The following is a 25,179-nucleotide window of genomic DNA, read 5'->3' on the forward strand; positions in this document are numbered from 1 at the left end:
TGTGAATAGAGGATCCAGGCATATATGTGATTACCAGGATAAATCAAAATTAAGTAGAAACATTGTTAGTTTGTTTATTGAGATTCCAATAAACCCACGTCATGTCAAAGAAGCTCACAGATTGGTTAAAGCACAATCTAAAGCTAATACGCTACCAAAGTTGACTTGAATTTCACTGAGATGTAATTACTTCTTTCCTTCTCAGAAGGAAAGTCCCTGAGGGATGAGGAAATCCTGCAGCACCTCCCTGTTGGCACAACTGCTACCTTATACTTTAAAGATTTAGGGCCACAGATAGGATGGACTACGGTGAGCTATGCTTCAAGTCTGCCGTTTTAATGGCTATTTTCCATAATTATTCCTTACATCACTTTTTGTCTCTCTCCAGTATTTCTGCATGATGCCTGCTCTGATAGTGGATGCAGGCAACAAATCCTCATTGCTTCAGTTCATTTAATCAGGGAAAGTAGCAACAGGATATTTTGAATGCCTCGTTCCCTGGGAGAGCAGCAGTGGAAAACGTGCTGCAGGGTTGGCTGGCTCTACTGAACTAAGGTGCAGGTTCTCAAATGGATTTAGATGTCTACTGCAAAATCACTAGGAACTAGGTGTCTAAACGCCTTTGAGGATCTGCTTCACAGGGCCTGCGTGTATCCTAAGAAAGATCAGGATTATACTCCTACGAGTTTGTCCTGCAAAGAGGCATGTGAGCAGCTTCACATGTCAGTAACTGAAATGACTTCAGCAGGAAAACGCATGAAAGTAAGATCAGTTAGCTGTCTGCATGTGGCTGCGTCCCAGGATGCTAGTGGCAGGCTAATGACAGCTGATGATTTCTGCTATATTAGTAACCATCCACAAAGGCCTTGCATATTTACTGTCTTAGCTCAGATACAAATTCTGTCACAAACGCTCTCATCAGGCAACCAGCACTGCTGTTTATGCAGTGAGGTGACCAATGACCCTTCCAGTTCTTCATAAGGTCCGTGACACACTAGTTCTAATGAAACAGCACAGCATGAAGGGAAAAGTACCTCGTAATTTAAAGGCACATTTACCATTTCTTAGCTATGAGACATTAATGAAATCTTGTGTTAATGACAAATAGCAAAGACTACATTCATAGGAGGTAAAATTTAAAAAGTCAAATGTTCTGCAAGACCGTATCTTCACATCATTACTTTGGATGCAGTGCTGACAAATCAGGCAGCTATTACGCGATCCAAAAAACAGTAAGACAGGCAAAACCTCCTAATGACAGTGTAGGCTCCAAGACACACATGCATTAGTGTATACCAAAATATCACAGTGCAGAGTAACACCAGACTTCTGCCATTCCATAATCTTTCCTTTACATTCTGCTCTCCCTGCCCTTCAAGCTGCTTAATTCAAATGTAAGCCAAGAAATACTTCAGTTTTATCGAAAAAGACAAACTTCTCACCTACAATCAAATCCAATCTTTGCCAGAGGAAATGCTGATTGATACAGAAGTCGATAACACAACTTTTCTGAGTGTCAAAATAACTATAAACACATTAGAAAACTGTAGTTGGGTTTTGTTGGTTTTTTTTTGACAGAAGTACAATCAAATTCTCTTCCTTTTCCATAAACGAGGTATGAGCCTACCTTCCTCACTTACAGAAGTGTGGAAAATTCAACTGTTACTGTTTAGTCCAAAGTTAACTTCAATTTAAAGTGATGTCCCTAAGAAATGCACATCTATCCAAAATGACATCAAGTTAGATAATTGCTTCTTTGGTTTCCTCTCATTTTTTTAATTATTTTTTTTCTCTTTGTGTTCAATTTAAAGATTGTTTGAACAGATAACAAATTTATTGTTTCCCAGGACATCTGCTGTGCTAACTGTTCATACAGATGGGGTCACCTGTGAACACTTACAAGCTGTGTTTCAGTGTAAACAAAATTCATTCATTAGAAATAAAGCTCCTTTTTTCCAAGATAAATTCTTCACCAAATTTCATTTTAACCCGAAATAAAGCCACAGTTTTTGAGGGCAAGAGGAGGGTGAGAGCTGTGTAAATGTAACATGCATGCTATTTATCATGATCTCTGGGCTGCCACTGTTATCTTTTCATACCCATACTGTGTCAGCTGTACCGGCAATGGCTGTTTGTATGCAGCTGAGGCAAATGCATTGCAAAACATTTATGTGCATGTCTACCAGTTTCATCACCCAAACCCAAAAACTGCTGTTCCCTCCCTGCCTTTCTAAAATGTCATCCTGGGTCAGTGGAGGTGTTCATCCCACTGCATTAGTTATCACAAAGAAACCAAAGCAAAACCATCACCTAATTCAGCTGTCTAATTATTTTCTCTCTTTTTGCAGGTATTTTTGATAGAATATACAGGTCCATTGTTCATCTATTTTCTGTTTTATTTCCGCATGCCTTTTGTCTATGGACTGGATGAGAGGTTTACATCAAGCCCGCATCCAGTAGTTAAGTAAGTCCGTTTGCAGGCTTGAGCAGTATTTCTTGTTAGCATTGTAGTCTTATTCCAAATGTCTTGCCACACTTGTTCTTTTAAGCACTCTTAAATGCTTTTGTCTTGCTGTTTCTAGCTTGGCATGTATCTGCCATTCTTTCCACTACATCAAAAGGTTGATTGAAACAGTATTTGTTCATCGGTTCTCCCATGGGACTATGCCACTGAGGAATATTGTGAAGGTAAATTGTGTCAGAATCTATCCATAGCTCCCCTTACAAAGCCAACCAAGCCAACCTATGCTCTGCCCCTGCAGCCAGATTTTTTTGGTGTGGCTTTTGTAGTAATACACAGCAAATCTCTGTAGTTCTTTCAGAAGATTTCTTAATGTCGCTGTTGTATAACCCACATGTTGCCATACTGTTATTCATGCTATAGTAGTCTCATTGCTCTTTTATAACTTTAAACCTTCAGCATACCATTTCTTTTCACTCAGCTAGCTCCTTGGGTGTTAAGGGTTTAGTAACAATGTTAACTGTTAAGGTAGCACAGGCAGGCACAATGTTGGGAGGGTTGCGCTTTTTTAAAAAAGATCTACTTTTTCTAACAGTCATTTTACATCTTCTTTGCCCCTAACACTCTATTGGCTGTTAAGCAACTGTTAATCTAGCACAGAGTAGCTTGGTTGTTCTGCATTTTCTTCTCCCGCAGGAGCACTCCCTAACGTTACCACTGCTGCTGTGGCACAGGGCAGCTGTTGAGATGCAGACCCCCTGTTTCCTAGATGTCTGTGAAGCGGTAGACTGGACTGCACGGTTATGCATGGGCTGTAGTTATTTTACAAGTGTTTGCAGCAGAGTACACACTGGTATTCAAAAATACGCTTTATACTCAGGAAGACAGGAGATTATGATTTACAACTGGAAAAGCGTATAGTATAGTATCAGCATTTGGGTATTTAACATTTGGTATTTAGACACCCCTCGGAATTTGCATTATGGCAGTGATACTCCCAGCAGCTGAAGCTCTGCCTTGTGGCTAACTTCTTACAGCTGTACAGTGGCTCTGGTGGTCCTGGCGATAGCATCATGCTTTCTAAATGGAAGGAGGGTCTGTAGTGGAGCAGTGGCCCTCAGAAAAAAAGTGCTCCTAAGCAATTTACTGTGTTTTCTGCAGTAGAAGAGTACAGGGGTTGTTAAAAGGCTAGCAGATGTCTTAAAGACTTGTTCTTGACACAGTAGTAGCTAATGCATGCTAAACAGCAGATAAATGAGCAACTTTACCTTGAAAAAGTATCTGTACAGTGTGATAAATCTTCATTTTCTCACTGCCATCTCTGACAACTACTCGTTCCTTTCAGAGCATACAAACTGTTGTTGCTAAAATTGACATTTGTACCAGTCCTTCTGATCACTTCTGCTTTTCCATCTTCTCAGGTTGGTGGTACTTGCTTTCATCTGTAAAGGTGCTCACAGTTCTTCTACCTGCTTAGCAGTCCTTGGGTTTGATTTGCTTTTATAACTTCATTGACTTTGGTGGTGTTACTCCAAAGTTGTGCCAGTGAGAAAAATACCACATCCTCTTCCCTTTTTTCTCTCTCACGCACAGAGAGTAGGCAGTTTCTTACTTCAAGTGTTTGATCACATACACAGCAGATACAGATAGCTTATCTCCTAAGGGCAATGGAAAGCTATGTCTCAATAAGCAGAGATCTGAGACAGAAATTGATGAGATTTGTGATTTTCGTCTTTTGTTTACCAAATGGAAATAGGAATAAATGATGCCGCAGGAGCGCTTCACCAAAAGCAGTTCATGCTATATACTAACATAGTGTAACTCTTTCTAAAGATAAGTACTTTTTCTTGGCAGTGGAAAGGTAGAATACCTGATTTATCTGGACTTAGTAAACAACTGGCTCAGAGTGAACAAGATAGGGATTAATACAAAAAATGTGTGGTGATAAAGGAACTAACTAAAGGAAAGATGATTGTGGTTGTGCCAGAAAAGGATCTGTCAGACCTTTAATAATAGGGAGGTGCCAGTGGAATTCCTCAAAGGTTACTCTTATGACTGGTCTTACTGAACATTTTAATGGGTAAAAAGAAGGGATATTGTTGCTTTCTATAAAAACATCTGGAGGAAATAAAACACTAAACCTAAAGAAATACCATTTAAACCAGAAGACAATATAATAAGACAAACAGAAGGGTACATACTTGTCATGAATAAACGTAGGCAAGGCATTAAGGAATAGTTTTGATCATCACAGAGATCATCAACTGAAGAAGTAAAAAATCCTAACCATAACTTTGTAAACTTAGCAATAATTTGTTTGTGGGATCCCTGCAATAGCTGAATTTTTCGTGTAAGATCTTTTTGTAAGAGATTGTTGCAAAGTTTTATTATTCACCTGGAATATGAAAGATTCACAGAAACAATTTCTTTCCTTCAAGTGAGTTCATGAAGTCTGCATGTACTCTGCTGTTCTTATCTGAACCTCACTGGAGGCTTTTGTGTGAGCAATAAGGCTTCTAGTGGCAGCTGGACATTTGTAGTCTTACCACTAAGGACCTTAGCAGTGACACACTCCACTCATCTTAAGGTTCCTTTTCTTATAACTGAGGAATACTCTTGCAGTAAATCATGTTCTTTGGATGAATAGTACTTGTTCCATTTAATTACAGCATGTATTGCTGGGAGCTGAGCCATAGCAATTTATTTATTTTATTTTATTTTACTGAAATCCATTGCCATATGATCCATCCTGTGCCAAGCCCCAAAGTTAGGGAAATGTTTTTCATAAGGTGCCATTCCAAGATTACAAGAAACTGTTTCCACCGAAGTTTGTACAGCAGTACAAGGAAGAAGCTAGTGTTAGGGAGGAAGCAGTAGTTTATGGATAGGATGCTAACTAGATTGTTCCTCACTGGAGTCCTCCTTCTTGTTCTGCTGCTTTTCCTGTGGAAGAGGGAAGTTGTCACAGGGGAGTTACTTAATCTCTCTGCTATTTTGTCCCACCTGATCTGTAATTATTGGTTAATATTTTGCTCTTTCTCATCAGTTATCTATTAATATATAATCTCAGAGCAAGGACATACTATGTGCTTGTATTACAGCATACCCAAAAGGATGTCTGTTTTGTCTGAGGTCTCTGGGCACTTCAGTGGTTCAGTTAACTCTGAAAAGAAAGAGGAAATGCAACAGAACGTTTGATACAGTTGTTTGCAGCAGATGGGGGGGGCTTACCCCTCACCAGCATCATCAGACACTGCAGTCAGCTAGCGTGGGTTGCAGATGCTGAGGTAATCACTTTTCGGGGTATTATTGCTAGAAATGCAGTTCTGGTATACAAAGGGGAAAAAGGCCACAAAATTCAAAGCCAAAAAAAGAGAAAAGTTAAACCAGTCAGGATAGGAAGGAATGCAGCCTTGGACAAGAATTTTAGCTGCATGAGCAGGAAAGCTACGAAGGAGAAAGCAGAAAGACCTAAAAAGTCTAAGGTATGTGAACCTATTGGAAAGTAAAGAAAAAAGCATCACCAGGAAGAGCAGGAGGATCAGGGTTTTATTCAAGAGGGAAAACAGGAGGGAAGGAAATATAAGGGGAAGGAAAAGAAGAGGAAAGTAGTGAAAGAAAGATAAAGAGCTCAGTTTTGGTCTTACTGAAGTCCAAGTGATAACCAAACATGCCCTAAAACATTAAGAATGGAGGCACTAGGTTTGATAAAGGAAGAAATCTCAACTGATGAGAGGCAAATTTATGAGTTATCGACAAGGGTTAAAGTCTGTGTGCAAGAGAATGGCACCTAGATGTGAGAGCACAGAGGAAGAAGAGGAATGGGCTAAGAAAGGGCCTCCCTCCTACCTACAGATATCTGAGGAGGAAGAAGATAACCTGTCACCGAGATACTGAAGCAGCAATGCGCGTCAGAAGAAAAACCACAAGAGGCAGGGCCAGGAAAACCAAACGAGAGTAGAAATTGTCATTGTAAGTAGCTTTTTTTCATGGATGAAGCCTGTGAACAAGCTCTGAGATTGGTCAGGTATGAGTCAGTGTGCTGGTTTTGGCTGGGATTTTCTTCACAGTAGCTAGTATGAGACTATTTTTTTAACTTGTGCTGAAAACAGTGTTGATCACACAGGGATGTTTTAGTTATTGCTGAGCAGTGCTTACACAGAGTCAAGGCCTTTTCTGCTCCTCATCCCCCCCCCCCCCCCCCCTCCCCGAGCAGGCTGGGGGTGCGCAAGACGCTGAGGGACACAGCCGGGACAGCTGACACAACTGACCAGAGGGATAGGCTGGATATAAGGAAGAAATTCTTTACAATGAGGGTTGTGAAACACTGAAACGGGTTGCCCAGAGAGGTAGTGGAGGCCCCATCCCTGGAAACATTCAAGACCAGGTTGGACAGGGCTCTGAGCAACCTGATCTAGTTAGTGGTGTCCCTGCTCGCTGCGGAGGGATTGGACTAGATGACCTCTAGGGGTCCCTTCCAACCCAAAACTTTCTATGATTCTATGATTCTATGATATTCCATAACATACAGTGTCATGCTCAGCATATAAAGTGGGGGTAACAAGGAGGAAGGGGGCACATTCAGAGTGATGGCGTTTGTCTTCCCAAGTAACCGTTACGTGTGATGGAGCCCTGCTTCCCTGGAGATGGCTGAGCACCTGCCTGCCAGTGGGAAGCAGCAAATGAATTCCTTGTTTTGCTTTGCTTGCATGCACAGCTTTTGCTTTACCTATTAAACTGTCTTTACCTCAACCCACGAGTTTTCTCACTTTTACCCTTCTCTCCCCCATCCCATTGTAAGCGGAGTGAGTGAGCGGCTGTGTGGTGCTTAGTTGCTGGCTGAGGTTAATCCACGACAGTCAGTACAGCCATTAGTGACAGCTATGTTATCAAGAGGTTAGAGAACAGAAGCTGGACTACAGAAAGCCAAGGACAGCAGCAAAAGGGACAAACTAAAGATATCGCAGTGAAAGGGCAGAGGAAATTGTCAGGCATGATGACCTCAGGTAGAAAAAGTTAAAGCATGGGAAAGAAAGAAAACTGATAAGGTGAAGGAGAAGAGGAAAGGCAAGAGATTGGGCAATACAAAGGAATAAGCAGGGAAGGGAACACAGGGCCTAAATCTGGTTTTACAAAGTCTCAGTGTTAGCAGAACAAGTCTCTCTTTAACATATAGTCTGTATGGCACTTCATCTTTGGCCAAATGGCTTGCCAGACAAGATAAATTTGTTTTCAATAGTATAATCATGCTTTCTAAAACTGTTTATAAACATGACAGCTCCCAGATATTTGAGAGGAAATCTTACTCTATGAGCAATACTTCCTTCCTGTTGTTTCCTGTTAACTGCTCCCACCTTACCACACTAAGTATTGTCATTTTTTGTTGTATTATCGGCAACTTGAAGGATCAGCCCAATTCATTGTTATCAGCGGTCCTTGCAGTGAATACTGGCCTAGAGGATTGTACTAAAACACAGAAAAATTCCCTGTTTTTCAGAACTGCTTGTATTACTGGGGATTTGCAGCTTGGCTTGCTTATTACATCAATCATCCTCTTTACACTCCTCCTTGTAAGTAGCAAAACAACCCTTAATATGATTTAAGTACTTACCTGTTTGTATATTAATACTAATCACATGTAAACTTTTTTTTTATAGCTTATGGGAAAAAACAGATAAATTTTGCTGTGATCATGTTTCTGGTAGGTTTGTTGCTCTTTTTATAAAATGCTAAATCATGTTGCTTTATTTCTTATGTTGTATAAATGGAGGAGTAAGTAGGATAATAGATACTGAGAACCTGAACACTTGGGACATGCTAATAAAGCTGATCACCTGCATCCAGAACAGATAAATCTGCCAGTTTTTAATGTGATCTTGTACACAAGGGAAGATTTTGATTCAGTATCCATTCCAAGACTGGGATATTTATCTGCTGGGATGATCTCTCATGATCTTTAAAAGAAGCCTGGAACTACCAGCTTATGACACTGTGCTTAAAAACCAGTGAGTTTGTTTTGTGTACTGTTTATTGAGTGTTAAGAATCACCAGAGATCATAAAACTCAGAGAACTGGCCAACTAAGAAAGTATGTTGCTGGTAATTTCGAGGGATAGAGGTTCATTTTGCTGGGATTCAGAAATTTTTTACAGCTTTCCTTATGATGCAAAATTCTTAAGCCACTGTCTGTTCATTCTCACAGTTCCTAGGAATATTTCATACACGCAGAAGCAATGTTAGCGTAGCCAACAAAGATGTACTCATCCTTCCTATGCATGCATAACTTGTTTAGAACATCAGCTGTTCTCTTGCTTTGAGAAACTAATCGTCAGTGACTGCAGGATGTCAAAGCAGCTTCCCAGTATGAAAATTCTAGGAGTTCATAATCTATTCCCATTTTATAGAGAGACTATGTAACTGAAAGCACAGAGCTGGGAATAAAACTCAGGAGCTCTGACCACCAGTCATTTGCTTTAATAGTTGTGTTTTGCAGACACTGGAGACTGTCCATGATCATATAAATGAGTCATTTCAATACACTTTCTGCATAATTGATTGGGGAAGCATTATTTAAAACCAGTAGAGGAAGCTGGGTCGATTATATTTCATGATTCTTTTCAATTATACTCGAGAAGAAAACTTTCTTAAATTCCAACCTGTATCTTCCTTGGGATTTTAATAACTTCTGAGAAACCAAAACCATCCAAAACAATTCCTTGGGTGTTTATAAAGACATAAGAATAACCAAAAGATTTGGTTTACTTTTATCCCCTTTGATTTATTGCCTTTATATCTCATGGGGATTATATAAGTAGCAAATTTGATCTTTTGGACACTGAGTCCACATTTGCTGGCAAATATATAATATATAGAATAATAAATATATAACAGTATAATACGCACTCGTGTTTGAACAAAGATATTCCATCCGCTTGTCAGACAGCAATCTTGGTTAAGAATATTTATTATGTTTATAATAGATTCTTTTTTTCCCCTCTTGTTTTTTTGAAGTATCCCAGGAAACAACAAAAGAAAGACAAGTAAATAGAAAGGAAGCACATTTTTAACTGCCATGCTTTTTCTTGCAGCTGTGTGAAGCTGGAAATTTTTCCATTCATGTTGCACTCAGTGACCTCCGGAGAAATGGTAAAAATTGCATTATCATTTTTGACTTTTGCACAGCCATTCAGTGCTTCTACAGTTACTCTACCTCATGAAAGACCTGATCCTGGAGGGCACTGATATCTGCCAGCTGACTGCTGCAGGAGCGCAGGTTGCTCAGCAGTGTAAAGACTGGATTCTAGGGGAGATCAGACAGCTCAAGGAATCCAACACCAAACTGTTAAACAGCACTTTGTATCTTACTGTAATTTTTATGAGTTAGGGCCAGGTTGTGTTGGGGGGAGCAGTTATATTAGTTATACTGGTAGTGCAAAAGGAAACAGTGCTAGTATAAGCTATGCTTGGTGAGTAAAGGAAAGCAATTTCACTGGCTTCTGCAGGGGACACGATCTCTGTGCAGGCCAGAGTTCCTTGGGCACAAGCCAAACATCTTATAGCTATCAACTATGACTGCTAAAATCCCATTCTGTGACAATCTGAGAAAACCTTTAACTTCTAAACATAAAACTTGAGGTACCTTTTCCTACAGGAATGACTATGATCAAAAGCATATGTACATGACTTTCTAACGCCCAGAACATTTCCTCACAGTTATGCTATTCCTTCTTGTGGGTCCAGAGGACATCCTGTTTTCCCAGATCCTGCTTGTCCCTCTGACAGTGATGAGAAACAGGAGTAGGCAGAGTTGGGCTGTCTTTATAGGAAACAATGTATGTAGGAGTGTGAATATTTTGTGATTTGTTTTCTAATCTATAGGATCCAAAACCCGTAAGATCCCATATCCAACAAAGAATCCTTTCACATGGCTGTTTTTCTTTGTATCTTGCCCTAACTATACATATGAGGTATGTATTTTCAAACAAGATGTTCAGATTCTAGTTTCGATAAATATATTTTAATTTCATTTGGAATGTTAAACATCTAAGAAACCTCTGAAACAGTTCAGCTCAATACATTTCCCCTTCTCCCCTCAGTCCCATGAAATCAGATTGCAGACAGGAATCCAGATTGCCTCCGTTGAGGCAGTGCTTGTGGGGCTAACCTTAAACAGCTGGCCCAGAGCCTCGGCCTGTGCCTCCATGTGGCTGCTAGACGAGACAGGTACACTTTAAAGCAGCGCAAATTTCGCAGACAGGAACAGGGAGATTGCCATTGAATGTGTGTTGCAATGAGAGAATGGGGGCACCTGGTGGATTTGTAATATAAGAGAGCCCAGGAATATCACAGTACACAGGGAGATAGTGGGCAGATGAATAGAAGACACTGTGGTAGAGAAAATGGGGCAATAGATGAATAGAAGATATCATGGTAGAGAACATAGGCCCAGGTCTTCTTCCCGATTTTCTTAAGTTACACAGTCGCTCGTGTAGGTAGTGACTGCTTTAGGAGCTCGAATCAGTTTATCGCTTCATATTCCTTAATCAGGAGCTAAACTCCTGACTCAGTTCAAAAGCAGTTAAAACCAGTGCAACTCAGTGTAAAATTCACTCTTGCACAGAAGGACAGCATTAGGTTTTAACTTCAGTGGAGATTAACAGATGTTAATGAGAACAGGCTTTGGCCTCAGATTACAGAAAGTTACCACTCCCAGCACTGATGGAGGTGTGACAAATACAATGGCAAGGACACCACGTTTTAATGCCTAAAATTTTGTTGTGATAATAGCTATGGAAGCAAATGCAAAGGTTTTGTTTGTGATAATACGGCACTGTTCACCTTTTTGGCTAAAGGTTATTAACACTAGAAATTGATCTGGCTGACCTTGGCTTTTTTATTTACCTACACTAGGACAAGGTTGTTTTTGATCAATAGAGACATAAATGCAAATGGTGTCACCAGAAATATTTAAAATTTCCTTGGCCAAAACAGGTGGGGACCTGGATCAGTTTCACTATCATGACTCAGTGTGTTCCAGGTGAGTAATGTTTTGGTACTTCACCTGTCAGCAACAGAAGTGTGTTTTTAGTCTGGTAATGAAACATATCTTTTTCTCCCTTCTTTCCAGTGGGGCTGTTCACCTTGCTTTGCTTCATTCAGATGACAATCTGGGCAAAGGATAAACACTGCACCTACCTGCGAGAATTCAAGGATTATCCAAGTCTTCGAATGCCAATTATTCCCTTTTTGTTGTAAGAAAAAAAGGTTTAATTTGAATATTGCACGGAACTTCAAGAGGAAAAAGCTCATAAGCCTCCTGCCAAATAAGTGAATTAATTTAAAGGATTTTTGTGCATGTTGAATCTCCACTGCTGAGGGAAATTGTATGTACTTGAAAGCTACGTTTCCTTACATTCAAGAATTCTCAACTCAGAAGCACCTTCAAAAAATAAGACTTTGTTGCACAGCTGGTAGTCAAAAGCCCCTACAGTTCATTGTAACCTGATTGACTTAGATTTTCCTGTACTAGTCTATTTAGATTGATGGATCAGAGATACTGAGAAGTCTGTGCTGAAAAGCAGCTCCAAATTTAGCAGTGGCATTCTGCAAGACATAAGTACATCGGAACGAGGACATACCAGCTAACTACTAGAGAGCTCAGCTCAGTCAGCACGGCCAGCTGGCCTGCAGACAGTTGCATGATCTGGCTTCTCTGACTTGAAGAAGAGAGTGTGCTGCCTGGAGGCAGGTGCTTTGTAACAAATAACATTACCAAAGAATATGAATGGTTGCTGGAATAAAGAAATAGGCAATATCTCAAATAGCTGATTTGGGTCTAACCCCTAATTTGCCAAAACAATCTGAAGAAAGAAGTATTTGTAGTATTTGTGGATGTAACATCCTGCATTGTTGGGTTTTTTGTTTGTTTTTATTCTTCATTAGTAAATTGCATACTAGTAAATAAGGTTGAGAAGATCTGATCTATGCTATATCTGTGATGTTTGGCCTGTTTTCATATAACAAGTCCTTATGATACTAAAGGACCTTTTACCTAGCATTTTATGTTAGCGTTCTTGGAATAATTTTTAATACACTTTGTAAATACATGAAATGACTGCTAGTCCTCAGAATGCTAGCACCCTTCCTATTTTCAGAGCCAGGGAGAAAAATCAGCTACATTTTGGACTTCCTGTGTTTTCTTTCTCACAAGATGTTCAGTGAGACTTAGTTGGGTTTTGTGCAAATCTAGTAAAAAAAGACTATTGCAATCTATCTGAATGGCATTTTAAGGAAGCTCTTTTAGAATATGAAGAGAATGCATAGATACTGTTTTGTTTCATGATTAATTTATTTCTCTGTAATGGATGTATAGAAAGATTTTTGCAACTGTTTGAAATATGCAATATATTCTAGACTATATTTTTAAATCAGTTGAAATAATTATGGCAAAAGAAGATGACTACAGCTGTTTGCTGAAGTTTGTAATATTTTGTACAGTAAAAAGCAAGGATGTCCTTGTATAAAAAAACCCCACATCAATTGAAGAAAAAAACCTAACAAAGCAAAAATACATGACTCAGATTTTGTTTCTGTATAACACATCTTAGAGAAGATTTGTTAGAAATGGTTAGATCTGGTGGGTAACCGAAGCAATACATCGTTATGAATTTGTTTTCAGTATTGTTATTTTCTGCTAGTTTAACTGTGAACCAGAGAAGAGAGCTAAATGTCAAATGATTTCCCACTGAGTACTGTGTGAAGTACAAGAAGGTTGATATTTTCCTTCTGAGCGCAGAGAAAGCACATACCCTATTCACACTTTACACCCACTTAAGGTCCAGTCACAGGAAATTTGATCTTGTTTAGTAACAAAGATATCTTTCCAGGCCTCCATAAGAAAACAAAACTTTTGGCAGAGTTGGACATACTCTCCTTCCTTTTGATCTCCGTTCTGACATGCCGCTTCTACTTGAGAAACCTGAAGATGAGCATGAGATAATTTTCATTAATATTTTTCTTTTTGTAAAGCAAATTTCTTGCCTGGGTCTGAGATCTGAATTATTGCTTCTCATTCTTGCTGAGTCAACCATCTGTCTTCACTGGCAGCCTGGTGAGACAGTGAAGCAGTCTCCCAGCACTAGCCCCATCAGCCAGCACTGGTGTTCTGACCTTGGTAGTCATGTGCACTCAGGATGTCAGGAATCTGCTTCTACGCTGGGCAATGCTCTCTGTCTTGGGACCTGTCTGCTGGCTGGCAGCAGCTGACTTAAGAGTTAAACAAGAAAATCCTACCAGCCTAAAAGGACCAGATAGAGAAACTATCTTTGGTGCTCTTTGCATGTCAACAAGGAGGAATGAGACTTCTCTTCTTGTATCTTATAATGAACTTATGTTAGAGGAAGATTTTGTTTTATAGCAAGGACCTGCCTTTCCTTTAATACTTTCAGCACATAGCGTTCTTGGTAGAGCAGTAGAAGTCGGCTGTTGCTATGGCTATTGCTGTTGTGAGCACAGTGCTCAGAAAGATGCAAAAAACATCAGTATAATACTGAGAGTAGGAACCTTTGTTTTACCCTTGTACTGCTCTGGTATGGCACATCTTTGCACTGTGCACACTCTAAGCGCTAGTGACTGTAGGAATAGTCTATGCAACTGCCTGCTGATGCAACGCAGGGGACACCTTTGCTTCTCGGCTGGCTCCAGCTGCACGGGGATGCAAAGCAATTTCGTCATCCTCCATCTGCTGTTTAGCAAAGTTCACAAAAACCTGTGTGAGGAAAGCAGAAAATGTCACCATCTCATCAGCTGAGATGAGTTAGTGGAATGTCTCTGTACATTTGCATCCTCTTGGCCTCTCTGCAGGGAAGAGACAGAAAGGGGAATCCATAGACATGAACTGAACTGAGATGCTGTGCATCAGCAGCGATCATTAATTCCTTCTTTATTTTGATAAACTTCCTTGCAACTTCGTTCCTTTGGATGCACTTACTTGCAACTAAAATGCTATTTTTTCTTACGCAGGAGATGGTTTCAGCAAGGTTTACACAACGTAAGTGAGTTTGGTTGTGATAGGAAAGATAATATTTTAGTCGGTAGCTGTAAGGCAGCCAGGAATGTCTCTCTAGCAAAGACAGCTTTGCATATGTGGACCCTCAGCTACTTAGGAAAGCAGGCAGATGGGGCTGATACCCTCTAGCAAGTCAGTGCTGCCAACGGTCCCAGGGGACTTTCCAGGTTTTGTGTGTCTAATTGTTCTTGTATAAAAGTACATGACAGAGACTTATAAACATTTAACTAGATATTACAGTATCTCTGTTGTTATGACACAACGCAGTCCAAATCTCTTATTTAAAATAAAACGTTATTCCCAGCTTAGCAAGTCTCATTCTGAATAGCTGACCTTGGTCAGAGTGCTGCTCCTGAAGGAATGGGCTGTGTGAATTCTGGCGTCTGAGAAACTCTTACCAGCTTTCAAATGGCACCTATTTACACAGGGAATTAGTTACAGATTTCATATCTGATCCACCCTCCTTGATAAGGGGTCTGGGAATTTTGCCTGGGAAAGAGGTGTGAGATAATTCCCTACTCTGAACAGTCTGGTCCTTCAGTTGTTTGGATACATCCCCATTCCATTGCCTAATTCTCACCAGACAGGCTTTCTCATGGATACTTTGTTTTTCACTCACAGAATCACAGAATCACAGAATGGTAGGGGTTGGAAGGGACCTCTGTGGGTCATCTAGTCCAACCTCCCTACTCACCTGATCTAAGGTTGTTTGAGACACAGAATATTCTTCAATATGCAAGTTTTCCTTATTGGAGATTATTAACCGAAAAATCTTAGCCAGAGAGGAGGAGCAAATCTGATACTGCAGCATGTTGTAGTGTTTCTCTCTCTGTAAACTCCCTGGGAAGTTCACGTGTATGAATTGCTCGGCAGGAGTAGGATCTGGAGGCATGCCACACTTTGGAGCTTTGATTTTCAGAGTGACAATGTAGCCATCTCCAAACCTGGGAAGCACATGTGGATTTGGGAATTGGATGAAGAGATGGTTTCATTATTCAGGAAGGAAATTCATTTTCAGCAGCTATGAAAACATTAACAGTATGTGAAAGACAATGCATAAGATCTAGCTTTGTAGGAAGCTCTGTATTTGCCCTGCAGAAGTGGTGTGCAGCACAACAGTTGAAATGAGGTCTGCTCAAATTGTCTACGATACACCCTTCTGAGTTGCACCTAGAAATGGGTCTGTTTAAACAACAGCTCTTCAGACTGGATTGCTGTATTTAGAATGGTACATGTCACATACACTAAGTTTTCCCATTAAAAAAAATCATAAAAATACTCTACTTACTTGTATTTTAGCTGCTGAATTGTGCCCAGACATTTGAAGGTACCTTTTACCATGATGGCTAAACGAGTACAGAGGGCTTCACATTCTTCCATACTTTCAAAACAGAGAACAGATATTTGAGATAAAAGACAGCAGATTAACTTCAGCTGCTCTGGGATTCTGATTTCTAACTCTGAATTCAGATTCTGAATCCTAACTCTTTTTACCTGTGTGAGGTTAGAACAACAGCTCGCCTATCTCTGAGCACGCTGACAATAGAGTCCCAGAGGAGCCGCCGGGACTGAGGGTCCATTCCAGTAGTCGGTTCATCCTGGAAGGGAAATGTTAAGACAATCAGAGTCAGAGAAGCAGGTAAGAAAATTTGTTTAGAATCAAGTCATTGTGGTTTTGGGCCTTAACATATAGCTGCTTCCCTACCAAAATCTGTGCCTTGAGAAAGCATGCGCAGCTTGAAAAGCATGTAAGTGAATGGGTACTAATGTATTTCTTTGCACAAAGCAGCAAGGAAACAAGTACAAGAAACTGCAGGTAAGAATGTAATGCTGTCTGTGTAGGGCACAGATACAAGGAAGGGAATCAGTGACCGTTATGACAAAGGCAGTCCCCAGTCAGTGGTCCTAGATATCAAAAATACAAGCATTAGTGATACCCCATCATAAAAACATTTAGGACCCAAAATGGAAATAAATGGAAAGAGGTTCATGCAGTAGCCGTTACATCAAATTGTGTCAAGTTTGGCTCCCATGTTTTGATGGACATTAGAGATGCAGGTCAATATACTGTGGAAACAACGAAAATAATCTCGTATCTATAAAACTAGGGTTAAGACAGAGATGGACCCTTTGAATAAAATCTTCATTTTCTGGGGCAACAACTCTTGTAAGAGGAGAGTGAGTTCTCCCCAAGTAACCTTCTTCCTTACATAAACATATAGGACAAATTTCTCGACCCAAGAAGCCAGTGAAGTCACCCTGATTTACACCAGATAAGGATCTGGTCCTGCATAAATCAGTTTAACCCAGTTAGTAACAAAAAAAAAAAATTTAAAATCTTGAAAAGAAAAGTTTTCATTCAACATTGTCATAAGAAATTATGAGAAAACATTTATCTGGCTGTTTGCTACGTACAGGCAGACTACATGTAAAGGCATATTAAATGGCACAAGGAACCATGTTATTAAAATGTTATTAAAACATATCTTTTTAGCTTACAAATTAAGGTGGTGCAGTATAATCTAAATAAAGATTTTTTGTAGTAATTTCATGTAGAGTTTCCCTTGACATACATAATTATCTAATATGTTACTCGATGAGAACTACATTTCAGCATTTGTATAGTTGAGTCTAAACTTGTATAATTTATTCCGGGTAGCTATCTTCCTCTGTTCTGCTGGATAAAGCAGTAAGGTGTATGCTGTAATATCATCTTTTACATGAGTGGTTATACTCTGACGAGAAAAGGCAGACTGAAACCAAACATGGATTTAAATTCAGATTTGTCTGGATTACAGATTTTATCTCAAACCACTCTTTGTTGGAGATATTTCTTTCATGATCACTTGGGGTCCATTGAAAACATAATTATGCATCCCAATTAAATTGAAGTAGATGTAAGTTGAGGGCAGAAAGGAGCTTGCAAGGACTGTCATAGACATCCTTGTACCTCTTTAGCATGTAGTTTTATGAGATGTTATATTCAACTACCACAGACTTATGTTACCATGACACTTACTAGCAAGACGAGTGGTGGGCAGCCTATCAGTGCAATGGCAGTGGAGAGCTTGCGCTTGTTGCCACCACTGTAGGTACCAGCCAGGTGGTCTGCATACATAGGAAGTCCCAGCTTCTGGATGCCCCACTCAGCAACCTACGAGAAAAGACCATCTTTTTCACACAGCAGCTAATGCATAACAGGCGAGACTGCTGATACATCCCTCTTCTGGCAGAGACATGGTAATCCCCTGGGTTTTAGCACAGTCATTTTAGAACTGGAGCAGAGGAGTCCAAAAAATTTATGATGATGAGGGGAATTCTAACTATTTGAGGGAAAACCATAAGCCAACCTCAGGTATAGACTTCCTATCTGTGCAAGAATTTAAATTATTTTCTTCTGGAATCTTCATGTTTTCTTTCTTATACATGAACAACTTTAAAGACAAGAACAAACCAGCAACCAGTGCAGTACTGAGTCATAGCAATTGCGTCTTTAGCCTTCCACAGTTGGTGCCACAGTTGTGCAAGTACCATTAAAGCCATTTGATAGTGCAGTCTTGTACTTAACTGTCCAAATGACAGGAACCACTCCCAGGACTTCAACACACAGAATGGCAAGCCCACTTTGGGAAATCTGGCCTTAGCATGTTACGATCCCAGTTAATCATCACAAATATGCACTGTAACTATGTATACGTCACAAGCAAGAATGCTTTACCCTCTCTATTTCCTCTTCTGGAACTCCCCGCAGGCGTGCATATAAGTAGAGATGTTCTCGTCCTGTGAGCAGGTCATCAATGGCATCAAACTGAGGGCAGTATCCCATGTTTTGATGGACGTTAGAAATGTGGGTCAATATACTGGAGAAACAAAGAAAAGAATCTTATATCTATAATACTATCTTTAAGACAGAGATGAACACTTTGAATAAAATCTTTCTTTTCTGGGGCAACAGCTCCTGTAAGAGGAGAATGAATTCCTCCTGGTACAACATCCTACTAAAACCTCTGTCTGTACATAATAGCAAGGAATTTATTCTCATCTACATCAGCTCAGTCCTGGTTAAGAGTGCAAGCCCATTTCCCTTAACCCATTTTCATGTTCAAGTATAGGCTAAATTAACTAGAAGTTCTTTGAACAGCCACTCAGATCATATTTTTTGTAAATGGTTTTTATTTCTAGAAGAAAAAAATCAGTCCATTTCATCTCAGAGTGTGGTAACTGGGAACAGACAGGCAAGACACAAGGCTAACGCTTCGCTGGTAGTAATAGTAGGAGAAGTATAGAATCACAGAATGGTTCAAGCTGGAAGGGGCCTCTAGAGGTCATCTTGTCCGCCCACCTAGCTCAATCAGGGTCACCTAGAGCAGGTTGCCCAGGACCATGTCCTGGCAGCAAAATAGCTATTGTTCAAATCACATAACAGAGAAAGAATCAAATCCCAACTACACTTAACAAATGAAGACACACAACCTGGAACTAAACTAACATAAGTGAATACCAGATCACGCTGTATTAACTTACAACATTATGCTAACACTGTGTAAATCAAGATGCTAGAAACAGCCAGAGAAAAGTCCCAAAGCTCAGATCAAAGTACCCTGTTGGACTGGTTATCTTATGTTTGTGAGCTCTTGTCATTAGATCCAATTGCCTTGTCCCACTGTTAGCATTACTGTAACCTACTCATAGATTTTACAACAGAGTGTTAAAAGTATGAAGTGCCAGTGTGTGTTAGCTGTGGTCTCTCTCAGTGCCATAAAACTGGAAAAGAGCTGCTGGGTCATTGAGACTATGATCTGAGCAGTTCTACATGGACTCTCTCAGGTTTTTTTTTAAGGTACTTACCTACTGCCAGCCACTACAGCATCTCCAGATGTCACATCAGTATCTCCAGTCAGCATTTTGAACGTTGTTGTTTTGCCAGCACCATTCACTCCCAAAAGACCAAAGCACTGAAAATTTATTACATTCTTTAGTATTTCCAACTTGCAAATCAGCAGGGGCATGAAATCTGAACTGATCCATGGAACGTAATCTGGTGTTATTGAACAACCTACCTCACCAGGACGGATGCCAACACAGAGTCTGTCCACTGCAGGCTTGTGCCTGCCTGCATAAATCTAAATTGACAGAAAAAAAAAAAAAAAAAAGAAAACTCCTATTTCAAGACATCTACAGCAAAGAAAGTCTTCTGAATTTTTTAGTTTAATGCTATTGGGATGGGGCAACCTTAGAATCAAGACAGGAGTAAATAAAAATTCAAAAGAAAGAGTAAGCATTCTACAAGGTCAGACATTTAGTTATATTAAATAAACCCCTAAAAATACCAATTTTTCTGCATGCAGGATTTTACTTTGTATCTTTAGCACTAGGAGGCAGAAATGATGGTTTGCTGGGGCAAAGTATCTCTCACATATCAAACCAAAGTGGAAAAATACAGCAAGACAGTCTGAAGAAAAATACTCCAGTCCTCTGTTCCTGAGATTCTAGCAATGTGTGCAGTCTTTATATTTCTGTAGCTCAAGCTTACATGCATTCTGATAGCATAACTCACATGCCTTCAATGTCTGGAAAGAAGATAAATTAGCAGTAACTGTAGCCCTCGATGTGAAAGCAACCAAAGGGTTAACATGAGATTGAAACTGACCTATGGAAAAAACAGCACTGTAGAAGAAAAGGCTAGTAGTAGGAATGGACAGTCAATAGATAACAGTCATGTCAGACAACCTGAGGCAAAAAAAACCCAAACCCTAATCAGAGAGGGTTGCACTGTCCTTGTTGGACTTCCCTCTGGTTTAATTTCTAATCAAATGAAATAGCCAAATAACATGTCAAGCCTTGACTTCTAAAACGTGTGTTATTTTCTAAGGCATAAGTTTGGTTTTGAAAACAGTATCATCTGAATTCACAACTGAAATACATTCTGAAAGAATAAATTGACACTAGACTTACTTGTTTCATTCTTCTCAAAATATTACCTTGGTCAGTTCTTGTAATTCTAAGATATCTGTTTTGTTCCCTCCATTCATAATCCTTTTTCTTTCTTCTGCAACACCCTCATCTTCACCAATAATAGGTGACATATCAGTCTCAGAAAACCTGGAAAACCCCAAGAGATTGATTGCAGAAACAATGAGTTGTCCTCGGTGCAGTTAGAATAACCGTGAGAGACAATGGCTAATCAACTGCCAAAAATATGACTGGTGGAAGCAGTGGGATTGAAACTTCACAATGTGACACTGGCTGGAGCATTCCTGCTGTTGGCAGAATCCCTGACCTTTTAAAGTTAATCTCTAAATACTAAAAAGGGAGGAAATGGCTTGCTCAAAAGAGCACACCTTGTCAGTCCCTGATGTGATACAACCTGCCCCTCAGCCACAGCTTTCACTATTTGGATGCTCTTCAGTAGTTAATGATAGTCCTTCCACAGATCTTTTGAGTATATCTCCCTGTAAGACAATACTTTCATAGTTGTACCAATTAGTCCTCTTGTTGGCAATCAAATGACCCACTCCTACCTGGAAGGCAGCTGCTTTCACTGAGATAGAGGCACATTTATACAGCAGAGAGGGGAAGCTTGCACAGTGTTCAGGCTGCAACTGTCCTGTGCAGTGGACTAGATTTCCTGTCTTGGGATGTCAGGCTAGTACCTCATACCAGTACTTATGACACTGCAAACTTTCCAAGTCATTTTATAATCACACTATTACAGCATCTTAATCTAAAAAAAAATTACATTACTATCTTAATTCAAGAAAACTCACTTCTTTAATAATACATTCTTAAATCCTGTTAAGATAATGCACACTTGTAAATGCTTTCTTGAACCAGGATACCAACAAATTAAGATGAAATCAGGTAAGTAAATAGAGATCAAAAACCCTGAAAAATTCAGAGAAAAAAGAGGGATATAGAGAATAATAGACCCTCACCCCGTTAACAGAGGAACATTAATACAAGACTTCAGACATACCATCTTGTGGAGAACAAACGGTGCTGCATAAGGAGATTCAGAATGAAGAATGCAACCCCTTGAACACCCATGGCAACCAGGTTCTTTCCAACAAAGTCCCACTGAAAAGGATTGGAAACATGCTCCTCACCTTTGGAGAAGCAGCACCAGAAAGCAAGGTCAAATACTGCTGAAACAAAACACTGCTTTTCAGAATAAAAGGCATAATCATAATAGTTTAGTCTGTACTTTCTTTGATCATGATCAGGCAATGTCTCAATTTTCCAATGTCTTATAAAGATTCTTAAAAAAGTACACTCCAGGCCCAGCTGCTGCATGGGAACAAAAATGAATATAACCTCTCTGAATATGCACTAATTTGGATATCATAACACAAAATTTGCATGGATTATGTGAAAGACATTTTCTGAATAAAAACAGAGGAGTTCTGGTATATGACTATTCTTCTGGTAAGAAGTTATCTGGTATCAGACAGCCATATCCTAACAGGATGTATTTGAAGAACAGCAGCCACTTTAAGCATTAACATGAGGGCCGCGGAAGTATTGAAATAAAATGAAATAATGTATCTTACTGTAATGATCTAAGGACTTCAGAACAAATGATAAAAAGACACCAGAGTCTAGCACTGAACAAATGAGTTCATTTCCAATACAGGCTACTGGTTGGGTGTATAGTTCAGAAACTGTGGGCAGCTGTATCAGAAACTATGATTCCTTCAGAGAGGCTGAACTTTCATACTCCTTATCCACCTGGTGATGTGAAAGGGGAGAATTTCAGAAACAGGCATTAATTTTTGAAAATAACACTTCCAACTGTCTCATCCAAGGTCGGGACATGTGACACTGATACAACTTGTTGCTTATTGGTTCTTACTTACCAAACCTAGCGTATACTTCAGTCACAGCTTGGTTCACGGCCAAGTCAATGAGTCCACGGCCCAGGCAAAAATGCGGGAAGATAATCAGCACATTTTTCAATGTTTTATTAAACTTCAGCAAAGACTGCAAGAAACAGAAACAATGCAATAAGCAGTTGAAACCAGACTTCTTTAAGAAAACAACATGAGCGAAAAGTTTTCTGTCGTGTCAGAGAAATGGGGTGTTCTATGTTCTTACAACAGGGAAAACAGAGTATTTATCAAGTTACGCCCAAAGCACCTGCAGCCTAGAATGCAGCACAGCAGAATGCTGGCATACACTGCACCAGACAAGGTCCTTGTGAAGAACTGTCAATGAGGAGAGAAACTGATCGTTGTAATGGAGTATTTCTCTATGTAGCAGAGGTAACACATAATTCTGGTGTCAGGTATTATAAACAGCAACTATGAGCAACAAGAAAGAGTGGTATTTTTCTGTTGCAACATCTTTATTTATAGCTGGAATATTTCCATAATCAAGACTGCCACAATACCAAAAAGTACCAGTGTCTGGACACAACTACACAGCAGACTTTGGTGCAATGTGGAGATACCAAAAACAGTCTAAGTGCCCGCAGCAGCCTAGCTGCACAAACACTGAATCCAGAGAGAGCAATTTTCCTTCTGGAGACACAGTATCTGCAATGGAGACATATTCTCAAAGATAACAATACTGGCCTGCTGTCCCACAGATTGAATGGCACTAGACTGAACCCTGCGGTATCAAGAAGCATGGCTGAGAATGCAGGAACATCAGGGACAGAAAGTATTGTAAAGTTGGCCCTTGCAACCATGAACTGAACCAAGATCTGTTTCTCCTTCCTGGCAAACAACAATGCTTGATCAGCACATAGTGTTTGAAAATGGCTATCAGTAATGATAGCAAATTGGATTGCTGTCAGATGTAGAAAGGGTGTCAGTCTCAGCAGCCAGAGTATCACCAGCTGTAGAGATGGCAGTAGTAATACTGCATACAAGCCAACAGTGTTTTATAAAGTGATGTCTTAGCCTTTCTAAGAACTAATTTTGGCATTCACTGTATTCTGTCTGTTCTTGTACTTTCTGTCACCTTCCTGATGGTATTAAACCATTTCTGGGGAATTCTCAAAATGCTACTATAAGCAGAACACCTCCTCCAATGCAATGACTAACTGGAGTAAGTGTCTTTCCTGACTTAGTGGTGAGACTATGATTTTCTATCATCTACTTCTTCCTGTACAAACCAAGCTGCAGAAGCAAGCACAAAGTGCCATGACCCTCCTCCCCAACTGCAAGCGTGTACAGCAGTTTGCCCACAGGGATGAAAAACACTCCACATCATTGCTTGTGTGTGTAACCCAAGATATCAATTGCCCGGAGTAATTTCTCAGGGTTATTCTGCTCACCTGTCCCTGCAGTTACTCAGCAAGTTCCCCACTCATTTGCTGCCAGAAAAAATGGCAAGGCAGAGAAAGACAGTTACTGTTAGAGACGGTGTCCTGGTCTCAGCTGGGATAGAATTAATTTTCTTCTCAGTAGCTGCTGTGTTTTGGATTTAGTATGAAAAGTATGTTGATAACACTGATGTTTTTAGTTGTTGCTAAGAAATCAAGGACTTTTTTCAGTTTCCCATGTTCAGCTCATGAGCAGGTGTGCAGGAGCTGGGCGGGAGCACAGCCAGGCAGCGAGTCCCAGCTGGCCAGTGGAAATATTCCATATCACGGACGTCACGCTCAGGTTATGAGTGGGAGTTGGTTGGGGGCAGAAATCCATTTGAATCCTCTCTTGTCTGGGAATTCAAATCCTCTCTTGTCTGTGAGTTCGAAGTTTTCCAGAAGTTTGGTCTTTTTCGGGAGTTTTGCAAAATTCATAAAATCCATGAGTTCTGGGTTCCATGATCGCTGCTCAGGGACTGACTGCAAGTTGGTCATCGTGTGGTGAGAAAATTGTATTGTGTATAGTTTGGTTTGCATATTCATTATTATTATTAGTAGTAGTACTGGTGGTGGTAGTAGTAGTATTAGTGTTTCCTTTATTGCCTTATTAAACTGTCTTTATCTCAGTGTACAAGTTTTACCTTTTGTCCATTCTCCTCCCCATCCAGCTGGAGGGGAAGGGAAGGGGTGAGCAAACAGTCGTCTAGTGCTTAGCTGCTGGCTGCCAGGTTAAACCATGAGGGATGGTTATGCTTGGACACCCTTTGCACAACTCTTTAAAACCAGGTGTCAACAAAAACGTTACTTACCGGGTTATTTTCAAATAACTCCAGAATGAATGTAATGGCACTGCTATTGATGCCCACAAAGAGATTAACACAAGACAATGCAACATAAGCAGTGCTAGGGACACTGAAGAAAGAAGCAGCAGGGTACATCATGGGAATTACTGCCCATCTGCATGCAAAAGACAGAAAAACTATGATAACAGCTTCTCAGTATCCTCAAGTCAGTTGGCCTAATGAAAACACAAGTGTAATGAAATAGTGTAACCAATCAGAGATGCCACAACAGTACTCTTTCCCTTGTTACTAGATAAAAAGTTTTTCAGCTTAGTCTTTTTTGCTGTTAAACTGCAGGGCAATAAAAACTGCTAAAATTGAGAAAACTTAATGCTAGCAAGGTTATTACCACCCCAGGTATCCTTGCACATCTCTCTGGCTTGTACAGCAGGAGAGAGAAACAAAGAAATATTAGATAAAGCAGATACGCTGTACGGCTTTGCTAGATATTCCTCAGCCTTTGGAATTGTCCAAACAAGTCAGAAACTCTGTACATTTTG

General features: G+C 40.0%; 2 protein-coding genes across 5 annotated transcripts in view; one reads left to right on the forward strand and one right to left on the reverse strand.

Annotated features, from left to right (window-relative positions):
- The window catches only part of TECR (trans-2,3-enoyl-CoA reductase), a 28,100-nt gene extending 15,190 nt beyond the window's left edge, over positions 1-12,910 (forward strand). For 2 of the 4 annotated variants that reach the window (XM_075424950.1, XM_075424949.1), the window contains 9 exons: positions 206-309; positions 2,349-2,464; positions 2,583-2,688; positions 7,959-8,031; positions 8,119-8,162; positions 9,549-9,606; positions 10,339-10,427; positions 11,452-11,497; positions 11,588-12,910. In XM_075424950.1, the coding sequence (XP_075281065.1) occupies positions 206-309; positions 2,349-2,464; positions 2,583-2,688; positions 7,959-8,031; positions 8,119-8,162; positions 9,549-9,606; positions 10,339-10,427; positions 11,452-11,497; positions 11,588-11,715 (764 nt within the window). In that variant the 3' untranslated portion in view covers positions 11,716-12,910. Of the gene's footprint in view, positions 1-205; positions 310-2,348; positions 2,465-2,582; positions 2,689-7,958; positions 8,032-8,118; positions 8,163-9,548; positions 9,607-10,338; positions 10,428-11,370; positions 11,498-11,587 lie in introns of all 4 variants that reach the window. The other 2 variants (XR_012764417.1, XM_075424951.1) reach the window with 2 other exon arrangements.
- Positions 12,911-14,104: 1,194 nt separating this feature from the next.
- ABCA4 (ATP binding cassette subfamily A member 4) overlaps positions 14,105-25,179 on the reverse strand; it is a 78,481-nt gene continuing 67,406 nt past the window's right edge. Inside the window, exons 39-50 of the mRNA XM_075424947.1 lie at positions 24,647-24,794; positions 22,384-22,507; positions 21,504-21,633; positions 20,509-20,629; positions 19,588-19,650; positions 19,376-19,482; positions 18,246-18,387; positions 17,547-17,681; positions 16,022-16,125; positions 15,816-15,908; positions 15,222-15,471; positions 14,105-14,227 (exon numbers count right to left, since the gene is read on the reverse strand). Of these exons, the coding sequence (XP_075281062.1) occupies positions 14,105-14,227; positions 15,222-15,471; positions 15,816-15,908; positions 16,022-16,125; positions 17,547-17,681; positions 18,246-18,387; positions 19,376-19,482; positions 19,588-19,650; positions 20,509-20,629; positions 21,504-21,633; positions 22,384-22,507; positions 24,647-24,794 (1,540 nt within the window). The remainder of the gene's footprint in view (positions 14,228-15,221; positions 15,472-15,815; positions 15,909-16,021; positions 16,126-17,546; positions 17,682-18,245; positions 18,388-19,375; positions 19,483-19,587; positions 19,651-20,508; positions 20,630-21,503; positions 21,634-22,383; positions 22,508-24,646; positions 24,795-25,179) is intronic.

The sequence above is a fragment of the Opisthocomus hoazin genome, chromosome 6, assembly GCF_030867145.1.
Source record: "Opisthocomus hoazin isolate bOpiHoa1 chromosome 6, bOpiHoa1.hap1, whole genome shotgun sequence".
Classification (NCBI taxonomy): domain Eukaryota; kingdom Metazoa; phylum Chordata; class Aves; order Opisthocomiformes; family Opisthocomidae; genus Opisthocomus; species Opisthocomus hoazin.